We start from the raw sequence: 15,701 nt of genomic DNA, 5'->3' as shown, positions 1-15,701 counted from the left end.
GCTCCGACCGACATACGGCGCCGTCGCATGTTGAATACTTCATGTTACGTACCCCGAAGAATGCGCGCCCAAGCGCGCATCGTGTCTGCGGATCGGTCTAGAAGGACACGATTATCCTTTTACGGCCGACGCGAAACGAGGTTGACGTATATTGAATAAACCATTCCGCCACGGGAGGCAAATGAAAACACGGAAGAAACATTTTGTCTGGATTGTCTTGACTTCGGCGTTGATCGATTACAATGGAACGATAACGGGTAGGCAGGACATTCGCGGAAAATTCACGAAATTGACAAACTTCTTATAATTACATATTATACTTTCCTATAAATTGAATATGAAGCATAATTAGAGTGTTGGCCTTCAAAGAACGAAAAACCTCCGAGAAATTTAACTTTCGCTGCAAATATATGATAAAATCTTATTCTTTAATCAGCTTTAAGAGGATTTTAATAGAATTTTAATAACAGGACTTAATTAGTAAAAGATATTTAAACTTTATAATTAAAAAGTTGCAGAGACAGAGGGAGCATTTGATCGATTCTTTTCTGTATGGAAATCGCCTACATATTCATAACAAAATCACATTTTTAAAGTTTAAAACAAATTTTACGAGAAATTATATATATAACAATAGTTAACATATATTGCGATGTGATCAAATTGCAATTCTGTATATTGATTATTATTATTTGCATTGATATTTTGTTTATTATTTGTTAATGTATAATAATTGTTCTACTAATTTTTACGGAAGTCGTGTAATATGTCACATAAATTTTAATTGGCAATCTTGATAAACTCTTCAAAAAATTAAAGATGTTCTCTTACCATAATTCAATTTTCTAGTGTAAGCAAAACATAAATGTGCGTATCGCGCTCGATATATCGCGAGTTTAATAGAGACATAATTAAGCTGACATCACCGATTTCTATTGGTACCAGGAATAATGGCATTAAGAAGCCTCTGAAGATTACGGAACGCAGCCCCCTAACTGCAACCCTTACATCTGACCCCTTCACGGCTAGTCAAATCGCCGCTTCTGCGGTGACAGTGAAGACAATCATGCCAGAGCATTATCCTAACCAGACATGAACCCTCGTCTGGAGACTACGAGTGTGTTTCTCCAAGACCTTGTAAGGATTGAAGATAAAATTCATTGCCGTACTATCGTTAGTACAGATATAATTGTTAAAGGCATGGATTTTTTCAACTACGTTTACACTAAGTAAATTAACTTGCATTAAAACGAGTTATAATCGTTCCTTTAATCCAAATGAACGTTGTCCACTCATGTTACGCTTTTTTTTTGAAAAATTAATATAAAATTATTATGCACACACGAGGTCTACAGAAAGTTATTAAAAAAATCTGTAAGAATAGGATTTATATCAACAATGCAACCAATGAAACATTATTAGAAGCTGATATTAAAAACAGCTTTTCTGTTATGCGATATTTCTCAACTTAAACGGGATATCGGTAAAAACATAAATATTTATCTAAATATTAATCCAAATTGTGAGAAAGCAACTATATATAAAATATAAGCCATCGGTTTATTATGAACAAAAGTACCATTTCAATATTGTTATGAATATTGAGTCATTATCTGCGAGAAAATGTCATATGTGAAATTTTTTATTGCTATTCTCGGCTTAAGCGAAAATTCTCATCCGGTTCTCGTCCCTGTGCATCCTGTCGGCGCTCTTAGGACAAAGTCAGCCGCGGTAGTTCCGCAGGCCGCGCAGCACGTGGTACGCTAGTTCAGTTTACGAGCATTTTGTGCAAATTGGTGGTAAAGTTAGCGTCTTAATATACATTGGCTAAACTGTTTACCGAAGTTTGCGAGCGGACGAAGCGCGCGGTGCTTGTGCTGCTTGGTCGGTCCACTATGCGCACCTATTTCAAAGTCCGTAACTAATCCTACAAAACCTTAGCAAAACTCTTCGCATAACTAATTAATCGGCAAACGAAGTTCAACGATTGTACGAATTGCATCTTATAATTATGTTAAAAAATTTTTTTAAATAAACTTGCATACATACGAAAGAAACCGACAGAATAATTGAATTATTTTTTTACAAAATTAATCAAGATCTTTCACGTAAAAATATTAGCATAATGAATAGAGAATCTGTTTCATTTTGCATTATACAGAAAATTTTACTAATATTTCTTTTCTTTGATATTTTTGCTTTGAATATTTTTATATAAGAGAAAGAGAGAGACAGTATCCTTACATATTTTTTTAATGCACCATTGTGCAACGCAAAACAAATCTTTGAGATACAGAACGTACTCGCGGTTCAATTGTAATCTGATTTATAACACGGATAAAACTAAAGTAACAGCGAAACACCGCTCGCAAAAGTTAACAGCGATTCTGAATACTGCGAATGATAATCCAGCGCGAATGTTTGCATACAGCACAGTTCGCCGTGAATACAGCAGAGCCGCATATTTTTTAAACAATAGTATAGTCGGACGTGCATTTTCAAACGAATAGAAACGTTATAGCGCTTGCATTATTCCGTTCGATTGGGCGGATACCCACATGTATTCTTCTGAAATTCGGTATCGGCCGCTGCCTCTCTTTTCTCTCTGCAGTATTTTTTGACAAAAATAATCCAAAAAAATACAATGGATCAGTTTAAATCAGACGAATGTTCCATTCCTTTTTCGTGCCATTATATAAATCAACCAATCGATACCGCTTGAAAGTTATAAAAATCAATTTTGAAATTAATTATCTTCTTTATCCGAATTTTGTAAACAGAAAAATAATAAAATTTAATAGTTCGATAAAACAATTTTTTTTTATTCGAATGAAATTTGTAGTTTATTATTAAATTTTTCTTCTCTTATTCAGCAATTTAATAAAATAATTTCAAATTAAGTCCGCTGATTTTTTACTATAGATATTAGTATCGATGCTATACATACGATGAAAAAAAAAAAAACAAAATTAAAGGAATTCTATTTTTGCATAAACAAATTTTTTTTGTCATGTGACAATTATGATATACTAGATTAATGAAATATATTGAAGGATCCCTTTTTTATTTATGAATTGACAGATGCTACAAACTTTAAATTATACGATTTATTTTTACTGAAAATATAGGACACGTATAGATTGAATTAATACGTTTATTTATTAAGAGCAAAAAAATTTGCGTTATATTTTACCAATCTGCGCTATCGTGACGTGCAAAAAAAAGAGCAATTTATTTTCGCGCGTTCGTCTGTAGTGAGAAGCCAGCAGTTTTAACGAGAGATGTTTTTTAAGTAATTCTCTAAAAACACGAGGTATGCAAATCATGCGCTTGATTGTGATTGAGAACCTGTTTATTGGCGTGGAATTAAACGCGCACATGTGCATACCATAGAGTTAATGACAAGCCGTACAGGAATTTGGATGAGGAATGGTTGAAAAGTATTCACCGGAACTTCCATTACCTTGCATCGAAATTTAAGCCAAGATAGCGAATCGGAAAACGATATCCGATAACGTAAAACCTTGGTTGCGCGTTGTGTATGAGTGCTCAACAATGGCTGAAAGACGCGCAAATTTATCTGAAGTCACCTATCTCTTTTATATGAACGAAGTAGCAAAATTATATGCTTCTCCTGAATGAAACAAAGATTCAAAGCAGAATAGAAGAGAAAGACATATAGAATATACCTCTGAAATTAAATAATCTTTTTGACAAACAAGTACAAAAGATTTGTCACTTAAAATTTGAATAAATGTTTTATTAAAATTCAAAATATGCGTGATGCATAAAAATATTTGGACTTTGTCTTATTTATGAAAAAAAAAAGCTGCATTTACCAAGAGAGAATTATTTCAGTTTTAGATGGAAAGAATTCTTCATTATTCCTAAAAGAAGTCCATTATATCATACAACTCTCGTTACAATGATTGATGCAATCATACCTTATTCGACTATCGCGAATGTTCTAAATTCAGCGAAGCTTGATTCCTGTTCTAACCACTCCTGCATCACTTCCAACGTCACGGTCGGAACGTGCGGCGCGATGAATTATCGTGCGGAGGCGAAAGGCGCGGAGAAATACATAAGATACCAACATTGATACCGCGCGCCGCCGTCGATGGTCCCGGTCGTGCCTGGTACATCGCGGGTCACGAACCGGTACCCACCTGGCTGGGAAATCAGGGAGGTGCCAGGAGGGAGGTTCGACGACGGCCGCGGAGAGGGATCGGCGCATCGTGTTCCGTAAATGGACCTCCGGTCGTTCCCGATGGATAAACTATTCCCTTTATCCTGTTGGACATACGGTTTTTATTTATGCGCAGGGTGATAGGATGTACACAGGGGGTGTACAAGTATGCGTCGATTGATCTATACGTGGGCGAAACATTCACGTGGAAATTACGCACAAAACGATGCCGGCATGGTGCGGCGCGGCGCGCGGCAAGCACGAGAGTATTCGGAGAATAATAGGGGAAGGGAGGATTTGCAGTTGTGTTTTTACATCAGCCACCGACAAACGCACGTACCCGTACCGACTGCAAACGATTTGTTTATACGAGCAGCAGCTTCCGGTCGACCGCTATTTCGTTCGGTGATCGGAAACACTAGCATTCTGTTTGCCCGTTCACAGCTGGACTCCGATCAATCGCGATCGTGCGTAAACGCTTCGCGTTTACGATGTTTTTCATTACCGACGTGCGAGCTCGCGATCGTAGCTCACGGTTTCATTAGCATGACGTAAATATCTGATCATAGCGTTCCGCGCGCAGCGCGGAAAGTCGATCGGCGAAATGCCGGGATAGAATTTTGCGCGAGAATAAAACGGATTAGCCAGAGCTATTCATCGACGGCCATCGCCGGAGTAACATTGATCTTCTGATGTTTACAACACGACCATGGACGACCGCGTATTCGTATTGCACGTTTCGACGCGCTTTAAAACGGAATTCGAACCGCAAAAATTGGCGTGTGTGTTTGAGTTCGCAATCGGGAAATTGACACCAGAAACACTTCTATTTTCACTTTTAATATAAAATATTATTTTTCATCGTGCTTGAAAGGCTTGGAAAAATAGATGTGACGCATCAACTAGAGTATACATTCTATGTATAAAAAAAATTCGAAAATAACGACCCGCAAATATGTGTGTACGTTCAGAGAATTTATTCTAAAATTTAGATTTTGTTATAAACCCAAATTTACTAATTTTCTGCATAATTGTTTTAATTTAATTTAGATATAAAAATATATTTTATTTCAAATATTTTATTTTTCCTCGTTTAAATTTTATTCCGAGAAATATTCTCATATTCATTTTTTCCGAATTTTGTTTGGATATTAAACAATAATTACTAAATGTCAAATACGATAATAAAACTTTAGAGATAATAAATCCTTTACAACTTGGCAGTTTCAAGAAAATTATTTTTATTTTGATAAGAACTCATATTATATAGCTATATACGCAAAGATGCACTTGATTTATTTTATATATACATATATATATATATATATATATTTTTATACGTATATCACACTTTGAAATATATGAAAAATTGTTTTTTTCCATGTTGCTTTTTTCTCTAGCAATCAGTTCTAAAAATAATGACATTATATTTCTTTAACACCAAGCTATTTCGTCCTCTCCCCTGTCTCTCTTTCTCTTGCGACAGTCTTTTTAATTTAAAAACCTTTCTTTTTGTGTGTACAAGAAAAGCACAAGTGCTGCAAGAGATAGTTTATATCAAAAAGCGGATCGAATTATAACATTATTAAATAAGATGTGTGGCATATAATCGAATAATAAAATTAATGAAATATATTCTCAGTAGAAATATTTCATTCGCTGAAATTTAAATCTGTATTTGTATCTTTAGTACTGCGAAATATTTCGGTCATTTCCATGTACGTATTTAAATGTGGTTGAGGCTTAGAACGATCCTCGGTACGTTCCAGCGCTAATGTTCAGAAGGGTTGGAAGTTACAAATGATGCTCCGGTTCAAGTAAGAAAGAGGTTGGCAGGGTGTAGCCGGAGGGTGAAAGGCAAAGTTACCTCGTTCGAAGATTAGAGAGATCGTACTTTCTTTGGGAGGGACCATCGGCAGACAAGCGACGCTTGTCCGAGTGGCACCGTAAACGCCGAGAATACGTTTTACGATCTTAGAGAGACGAGAGGTAATCGAGAGCCCTTCGAGCAGAAATTCTAGTAGAGGCGATGCAGTTTTAAATGCTCGTATAAACTTTCAGAATTACACTGGAATAATTATGGATCTTGATTACCCTCGGGGAATAGTGACGATGCATTTACGAAATGTTCGATATCTGTGCAATCTTTTATTTTACAAGACATTTTCGTTCAAAGTATCAATTATTCAGTGCGAAATATAGCGAGCCTCGCAGAAACTGTCATAAAGCATTAATAGCTATAAATTAAGATTTCTGGATACTGAATGTCGGATATAGCATGCGTCGGATAAAAGAACTTGTATCGAGAGAAATATCTCTATGGCCCATATTCGTACTTCACAATTAGCGTGCTAAACGGGATCGTATTCACATTTGACATTTAATGCTATATATGATCGTTTATTTACGAGTTTTATCTAGCGCTGAATATATAGCGGATGGTACGTGGCATGATCGCTCGTTGTTATTCATAGATCATCGTACATCACTGTATCCATGTCGCACACGTAAAAAGGGGATATCGAATGCGCAATTACTTATGGTCGCATCGAGTGGTTTGATCGTGCGAGAACACAACGATTCCGATGCCAAATATTTATCTGATAGGTTGATACTTGTTTGATGCTCCTACGAGATTCTCTGACGATATTAATATGCCCGCAGCGAGTTATCGATATTTCTCGGATGATCGTGTGCGCGACTCAACGGTTTTATCTGAAAATAGCAGGCAGATATCGGTCTGAGAGCCATCATTATCCCCGAGTTGGCGTGAGAGAGGTACTATATCCACTCCAGCAGTTGAATGAAGAGGACGGCTCGGTTCAGGAAGGGCCAAAAAAGAGTCCTTCTTTTTTTCGCAAAAGTTATCCCCGCGAGAAAAACAGCTCTTTCCAGCTTGCCAGCCTCGATCTCCAAAATACAGTCCGGCTCGACGTCGATCGAGTATCGAACAGCAAACGATAGCGACTCCGGCGACCGAAGAAGAGGCCGATTTGTTTGTTGGAAACGCTCTAGAGTTTTCTCTTCTTCGTCCCGAGTACATCGGCGAAGGCGGAGTCGACTTACGTGTTGTCGAATAACCGGATCGACCTTCGTCGAGTGTCCGCTCGCGAGCTACTTAAGTTCCTCGCCCTATCTCGACCCCTTCCCGGGGTCATTATTCAACCCCAGGCCGACCGAACAGCGAAATCGCATGAGTCACGGAGGAACACGACGGTGAAATTGAAGCGGTCGAAAACACCTTGATTAAGTTGGTGACATTGCAACAAAATAGCTACCTGCTCTCTCCATCCAGGGATTAGGGTATTAACGCTGAATGAATAACGCGATGAAATGTAATGGACTCCACACGACTTTAGAAACTTCCATATAATATTAAAGCGGCATCATTAATCTTCTATTTTTTTTTCAGCTATTAACGAGAAAGAAGATTTAGCATTCCATTTTATATAACAGAAATTTCATGCAATATGATGTATTATGTATGACAGAAAAAAAAGTACTTTTTTAAATAATCTGAACTACATTTTTCCACACATATTTCCACAATGAGTGCGTTAATTTGAAACGTCCGTCGACGATGCTGTCGCGAACCGCAATTTCACTGCAAATGAGCCGCGACCGTAAATTGTTTTACCGCATACACAGGTAATAGAATCTGACTTTGTAACTCTCGCGCGGGTCGCGGCGCGGCCTTTAATCAACTCGGCAAAAAAAAAAAAAAAAATGAAACTTCTCGATGGAGAGCGTTCTCGAAACGCGGTGCGTTCGTTCTCGTTTATCTTCGAAAAGGGAACTCGGGACAAGCGCGGAACGGAGAAGCGAAACAAAATAAAAAGGGCGGCAGGCGCGGTGCGCACAATGCGAGCCGCACGCAGGAAAGGGGATTGTGGAAACTCGATACTCCACGTTCGAAAATGAATTTAAGCACACCGAAGCCCGTGTTACCGAAGTATCCGGTTCTGTGAACTTTGGTGATAAGTTTCATGAAGTGCACTTCGGACTGGCGTACGCGTGTGTGCACGTATGCGCACTCGAAGCGTGTATATCGTATTGCAACGCGAATCGCGAAGCTACGAAACAAGTTCGAATGGGAATCACCGTTTTGGTTCGTTGCGTTCGATTCGATGTCGCGATCGATTGAGATAACTTCCAGCTTTCAAGCGCAGATTCGCAGTTTAGTCGCATGCGGTACACGAGTTCAGAATACACGGACTGTGGAATTTTGTAACGTGATAAATTGACCGAAGTATACTCATCGAAATGGATCGTTCACTTTTCCTGATTTAAAGCTCGAGCTTCTTTATGAATCGCATTTGTCATAAATATCTCTCTCGCATTTTCAAATGTCAGGATTTACGTATTGTCGGAGAGATTTTCAAGCTGGAGCTTCTTAAATATGTACAAACATTCAGACGCTGAGATTTTTAAATCCACATTTCTCTCACGTATTATACGTGCGTGATAATTAGCGCAGTGACACATACGACTGTTTAATAAAAAAAATATAAACAGATGACGTATCATTTTACAAATATTTAATTAACCATCCTAAATTATCTAGAATACATGAACTTTAATAAGACGAATGTTAGAGTTATCACTATAAATTTCTCTCACAATCGTTGCCTTAGCCAGTTCTTTCTGACGGCTCTTTTCTTAATGCAAATATTTAACGGCCATTTTTTGCTTCGTGTCCCCCGAGGATTACCATAAAATGTAAAGGCAAACCGGAAAATGTTGGTAGCAAAGCGAAATCCAATGAAACGCTGGACAAAATCAACAGATGAATTGCAAATATATAGAGATTGTGAAGTTTGCTGAGCAGCGTTATTGGTAACGGCAGAGGATATTTCTTCTCTTCTTTCTTTCTTTTTTAAAACTTCTTACGGTATTTTGGAGAAAAATGAAAGCTTAAAAATATTTTCCTAAAAGAACGAGAAATGAAATTATTTATTGCAAAAGTGATACATCAATTTATTTCTTTCTCTTTTCTCTCTCTCTCTTTCATCATAATATTTCAACGATTTATTCTACTTTATATTCGCGTAACGAAATTTTATTCATGGTTTATATCGCAAAAGGGTCATCTGCATTTCCTTCTCGACAATGCTTATTAATAATAATCATTAGCGCGGAAAAATGAGCATTTTCAGTGCGTTATTTTGGTTATCTCTTTATTGTACATAATTACGCGCGTCGGAAATTCGATCCAGGCATCCACGGCTGTTATTTTACAATGGAGCACCAATGAAGCGGATTATGGCAGACAATAATTTATCCATGCGATAATTGATAAATATATACTCTCTTTTTTCAATATTCGAAAATAAAATAATATTAAAAAAAAAAAAAAAAATGAACGAGCTAGAAAATTTCTTCAGTATCGGTCGCAAATGACCGAGATGCGAGAAGCTCACAAGCGTGTTCTACTGGCCCCATTTTGCCCTCTTTAAATTAGTTGGTCAGAGAAAACGGAAAGACTAAACGAGCGTCAGTGCGATCCGATGGAGGGATGACGAAGGAAATGACACGGCTTTACCTCAGAAAGGAGGAAAGGTCGCGATATAAAGGGCGAGGGCAGTAAGACAGCAATCTACAGCTCGGTCCACGGAGAGCTGTAACACCAGTGGAATCGAACTTGTAATAAGGTACGTCTCGCCCACTCACCAGAACTCGATTGCTCTCCGGGGACGACGCCGCCGACTCTTGTCTTCCCTTCGCTTCCTTCTTCCCCTCCTCCTCTTCCTCCTCTTCGATAACCTTTCCGTGCTACGTATTTTCCGGGCTCACGTAAAGGGAAGAAGTTTAGGAAGTTACAAGGCCACTTCGCGTTACATTTTCCCGTTATCACCATTTCCTTAAGGTTACACCGGTGTCTTCGGAATTTCAATCTGCGTGCAAACCAAGATTCTCGGTCCTTCTTCCATTCTCGGCGGAATTATTCTTTCTTTCGAAGAGGATACCGATTCCATTTATCAAAAGCAGATTGGTACCCAGGAAAGGTACGTTCATTTTTTACGTCTTATCTACGCTAGTTTCATGTTTCGAAAAGTTATTGCAGCCAAATAAACCGACTGCACCAATGAGAAATATTTGTAACTGCACAACTTTTCACAGGTGAACAGCCATTTGTATAATAGTTTTCTCTCGATAAAAAAAGTCTCTTCTTTTTTATTTATTATTTACAATAAAAATGAAATATATAAATATATAAATATGAGGTTACAGTTGGATGAGAATTACAATTCTTTTTGAAGTATATTATTAGAAAAATAATATCGAAAAAACAAACGACTGAAAATGTCCAAACAATTTCTTTTCATTGATGCTATTACATTAAATTTATATTAAATATTTGTCTTGTAAATATCTGTTCTACACATTTACCGTATTGTATTTGGAACATGGAGAACATCTTTATTAAGGAACTTTATTAAGGAAAATGTAATATAGAAATCATTAGAGAAAAAAAAAGTAAATTTAATGCATAAAATCAGTTCGCGCGTAAACGACAGTAAAATAACAAACGTTTTGTATAATATTCGCTTATCTCTCATGCTCGACGTTACTGGTAATGCACCGTACGATAATTATATTAATTTATATAGAATCAATATTAAACACATCCGGGCAATGTATTTTTAATGAAGTAAATACGTGGATGCATAATGTGCCGCGCGCTGAATATTACATATCGCAGGAAATAGATACTCGTAATGCAACGATACACGCGAAACCCGCAAAACTGCATTGCGACCCGCGATAATTATTCGAGATAATGAGGGAAATTCATGATTGCCAGTTTGCCAGAGTTTCCGCGCTAAAAAAAAAGGAGAATCATTAGTTAATACGTTTCGACGAACGAGGTAACTTTCTTTCTTTTGGAAGAAGAATGATTTTATCCATCGCGGTTCAAGGATTAAGAGATAAAAACACGTTGCTGAATAGAACAATTAAAGATTTACAAATTAAGAAACTATTGAAAATAGCAGGCAAATGTAAAGATTCAGAGATGCCTCCGTTTGAGTGAAATGCTAACGAAGGCGAGAAAGAAGGAAACCTTATGTATTTTTCTCACGTAGTGATCGGAATGGAGAAATCTCATTCTTGATCGAAGCTATTGTCGCTGACGGCGATGTGAGAATTCGCAACATCGAACGAAAGACTCAAACTGATTCGACCGTCGAGAATACATCAATATAACGGCCACGACAAAGACTACAGCATTAAAGAATAATAAAAGGGCATTCACACTTGGCGAGAGGAGGAAAGGATAGAGAGGTGTAGGTAACAACGAATGGCTCCTCCGGTGGCGGTCTTATCTTACGCCATGACGCCTCTTGCGTTTTCATTAAAAGCTCGCCCGTCCCCTCGTTCTCGTTCCCACTGCCGTCAACTCCCTCGTAAAAGGCGTGCCATCCCTCGAAAAACAAAAGTCGCAACAAATGTCAGCTAAGACACTCGATTCCCTTGGCATTTTTCCGCGACTTCCTCGCCACAGCGGCGCGATAGTCGCGCGAATTTCATTAAAATTTTATTACACGGCAAGACGAGAGAATGGGAACGGAAACGTGACGAGCGTTATTATCACATTTAGAAGCTAATAGTAAATATGAATCAAAATTACATTAATTGATATTCATGAAAGTCAATTAAAATGTTAAGTTCGTAATTACTTTAAATCAGTCGCTTTCGATCGCGACTTAATCTTTCCACTTAATTTATTTTCGACCTTTTCCTATTGAATGTTTAAAAATATTGTGCAGTATAAATTCCGATATGGATCTTCATACAGTGCCTTACATCATTCTGAGAGAAGAAGATTCTTATCAAATTTAATTATGACTGACATAGGCCTGCTTGTGCTTGATACTTTCGTCAGTCCGGATTTAATAACTTAAATAAATTAGAAAATCTTAAAATTGAAATGTTCTATAGTTGAAACACAATACGTCTACAAAACGCGAGGGTACATCTCGGAAACGCGTCTATTGAGTACATACGAGCTCATATGGTTACAAAAAGAATATCACTCGCTGTTCTAATGCTGCAGACTATCGATAGTTGTTGCTACGTGAGAGACCGGGAAGGAGTGAACTCGTGAAACAACGAAGGGGGTAAGGGTAATCCCTATTGTTTCTCCTGTCCCATAAATCCTACTAGCGCTTCCTACGCCTCTCCAGAGCTTTCTGCTCGCGCTTCAACCATATACAGAGTCATCCGCCCCTCGCCACTTTCTACCACCCCCTCGTCTCAGTAGCATACTCCGTAAATCTTTGACCAGCTGTGCTTTACGACACGTACGCGTTTCTCGTAAGGATACAAGAGATTTTATTCGTCATTTGACTGACGCCGCTGGGGCTTAAAATCTATCTCCCATCCTTTAATGAACAGATCTCGTCTTATCAACTTGTAATATCGTTATTATCGTATAAGTAGTATAAGTAGTTCTAAGGGAGACCAATCTTATTCAGTTGACGTAATATTGTACCTCTAAATTTTCATTAATCCCGACTTTTAATATTTTAGTTAAGAAATTAACAGTTTTTGCTCTAGGCAAGCATTAGCTGTAGTACTGGTAATAATTTATGATAATATTGTGCGATTAACTCATATAATAATTATAGTATAGCCACGTAATATTAATTTTACATACAGTTAATAATTTATTTATATATAAATGTGACCACATCGCATAAATTAATTATATCGTCATAAGTTTATCGGATAATCAGAATTATTTTTAAGAAATTTCCATGTTTGAGAATTTCCGGGAATTTCCCATTTCGAAACTTGTGTATCCAATTTGCAAAAGAAGATAAACAATAATTGATGTAAATTATTAACCTAAAAGAAAACATTAATCCTATGCATTTAAGTCTACTCTCCGTATGGATATTTTGGATATTTGCCGTTAATACGAAATGATTTGTGAAAAGTATTTGATATTCAGTATACATATAATATTCTCTTCCATTCGTCACACAGAAATGAAGTTTTCTCGAAATATATCTTTTATATATGTATCACGTGAAATTTCCATAACAGCGTTTTACGATTCCTGAGGCTTTGACGGGATGCTTTGCACCCCTAACACGCCAAGGGGTTCACTATGAGGTCTTATATCAAATATAGGTTACTTCGATCGTCAGTAAGCCGCTTAATTTATGACAGCGGCTTCAGTAAATAAGATGCTTTACTAAAGCTATACGTTTACTTCTTATCCGACAATACATAATAATTCTGATTTGATCTCATCGTGAATTACTAAATTTCAATTTTAATTATACGCTTTTTACAATACACTAATTAATATATTAATAAAAAAATTTGATGAAAACGCATATGAATGCTAATAGTAGCATATAAATAAAATAAGGTTAACATAATAATTTAAACACAATATTATTTAAATTAAATTGTCTAATCTAATTCACCTAATCATTTTACTTGAATTAAGTTGTATAAATTGTTTATTTTATTAAAAAAGCTCTATCTGATTAAATTTTTTTATGTTTCAGATCGAAGATGCTATGCTGATGTTCGACAAGCAAACTAACAGGCATAGAGGTAAGTGCATTTTTTACCCTTTTTCAATATTGCACGTAATTGCGAAAAAATTGTTGCAACTTTTGTTACGTGCAAACGTGTCAGAAATATGTCCGGAACTATCCTATTTAACGAGTCAATAATGTCGCCATTCCGCCGGCGGGGTAATTAACGAGCCGAGTTGAAGCTATAATTAGTAATCACGGTAAATCGCGAGCCGCGGTAAATACGGGGGAAGATAAATAACATAAATTTCGGGATATGTGTTGCCTACACAAATCGTGACGGCATTTTGCGAATTCATGGAACGCGGATCGATAGTCGTATGCAAGAACTTACGGCAAAGCGTGAAGAAACGCGTAATTTAAAACAAAATAAAAAAACAGGATACGTTAAAAAATGTGATCCTTATTGCGTTTAAAATCTCAAAAAAATAAACAGTGCACTATTTCACATACATACATACCTAGGTTTTTTTTACATAATTTTACAAACATTTTTTATATCTCTAATTAATGACTGCAAATTTCATTTTTCATTGCAATCTGATAATTAAATTTTGAAATTATATAATTTCACATTTAAAAGTATATAATTTAATATTTTTGTATGGGAAGATAAAAGATCTGTTTAATTCATTATGAAAAATTTAGTACAATGCTAATAATTTATAATAAAGTATTTTCATTATAACCTGTGCGGCGTGCGCGCGCGTGCGTGTGCAGTCAATAATTAATGGAATACAAAACTCGCAGAAAAATTAATTTTTAATCAATCTTCGGATAAATTTCACAATGTATTAATTTACTAATGTCGATTTAATCAATTGGAGTAATTTTTCATAGTGATATACGTATGATTATAAATATCAGAGAATTCTAATTGCAATAATAATTAATTTCGTTTCTCATACTTTACTGATCAATTTATTCTTCAATCTTCGGTTTTTGAAACATTCATTCTTTTCCATCCTTATTTATGTGTTCTTTTAACATTTTTATCAAAATTTAATGCAGAATTGAAAGATCATCAAGATTAAGAGCTCTCGATTTCAAATAAAATGTATGCGTCTAAGAAATTTTTACGCGGCACTTTGCAAACGCGGTAGGGATGAGAAGAAGGAACGGGATGGAAACGTTATTGAGATCGCGCGAGGAGCGCATGCCCAATTGAAAATCGACTGGGCAGGGAAGAAGGGTGGAGATCGAGAGGTTGCGATGAATGAAATATCGCGGCGGCCGCGATAATATATAGGGCAGCTCGACTCTCAGCCCTTCTTCACTGTCGATAGCGGAGTTTGCGATCGACACAAGTCTGGATCCATTCACGTCGCTGCTTCAATAAGGTCGATAATCATCAGCGATCGCGATACCCCCACCTTGCCAATAATCGGCGAGAAAAGAGGGGAATCTCTTTCTCTCTATCTTCTTTTTTTATCGATACCTGCCACCTTTATAGCTGATTCTAGAGCGGAGGCGAACGTCTGGTTGGACCCCGATGATAGATTCTAATATCGCTTATGAAAAATAGGGGCAAATGGGATATGAGAGCTAGCTCCCTTCAGTATCACAGGAGAGGTACCTTCTTGAGAGGTACCTTCTTATCCCGACTGAGTTGCTGAAGAAGCTCGGGAGGGGTGTTGAAGGTGCGCGTCGCGCATCGTGTGAACGGCGAGGTAGGGGTAGGTGAAATAGCGACGCGCGGATCGTCTGCTGGATGAAGGGCGGAGGAAGAAGGGTGAATGGAAGTGGAAGTGAGATAGAGGGCTCTTTCAAAGCCGCACGTAATCTCTCTCGTGATGACATCCAATACCGTCCCCATACGACGAGAGTCTGCGAACCTCAAACCTGCTACTGCTTCTACTGCTGTTGCTGCTGCTGCTGCTCGCTGGCAGATTTCGCGATATGGCACTTCCGCACCCGGTCCCTGACCCCTAAGGGGATCATTTTCGGATTCTCCG

General features: G+C 37.3%; 1 protein-coding gene across 6 annotated transcripts in view; it reads left to right on the top strand.

Annotated features, from left to right (window-relative positions):
* LOC105205369 (RNA-binding protein Musashi homolog Rbp6) overlaps positions 1–15,701 on the top strand; it is a 594,533-nt gene that overhangs the window by 466,420 nt on the left and 112,412 nt on the right. For all 6 annotated transcript variants that reach the window (XM_026130366.2, XM_026130364.2, XM_039452221.1 and 3 more), the window contains one exon: positions 13,714–13,762. In XM_026130366.2, coding sequence (XP_025986151.1) covers positions 13,714–13,762 — 49 coding nt within the window. The remainder of the gene's footprint in view (positions 1–13,713; positions 13,763–15,701) is intronic.

The sequence above is a fragment of the Solenopsis invicta genome, chromosome 7 (genome assembly GCF_016802725.1).
Source record: "Solenopsis invicta isolate M01_SB chromosome 7, UNIL_Sinv_3.0, whole genome shotgun sequence".
NCBI lineage: Eukaryota > Metazoa > Arthropoda > Insecta > Hymenoptera > Formicidae > Solenopsis > Solenopsis invicta.
This window is presented reverse-complemented; position numbering and strand designations above follow the sequence as displayed.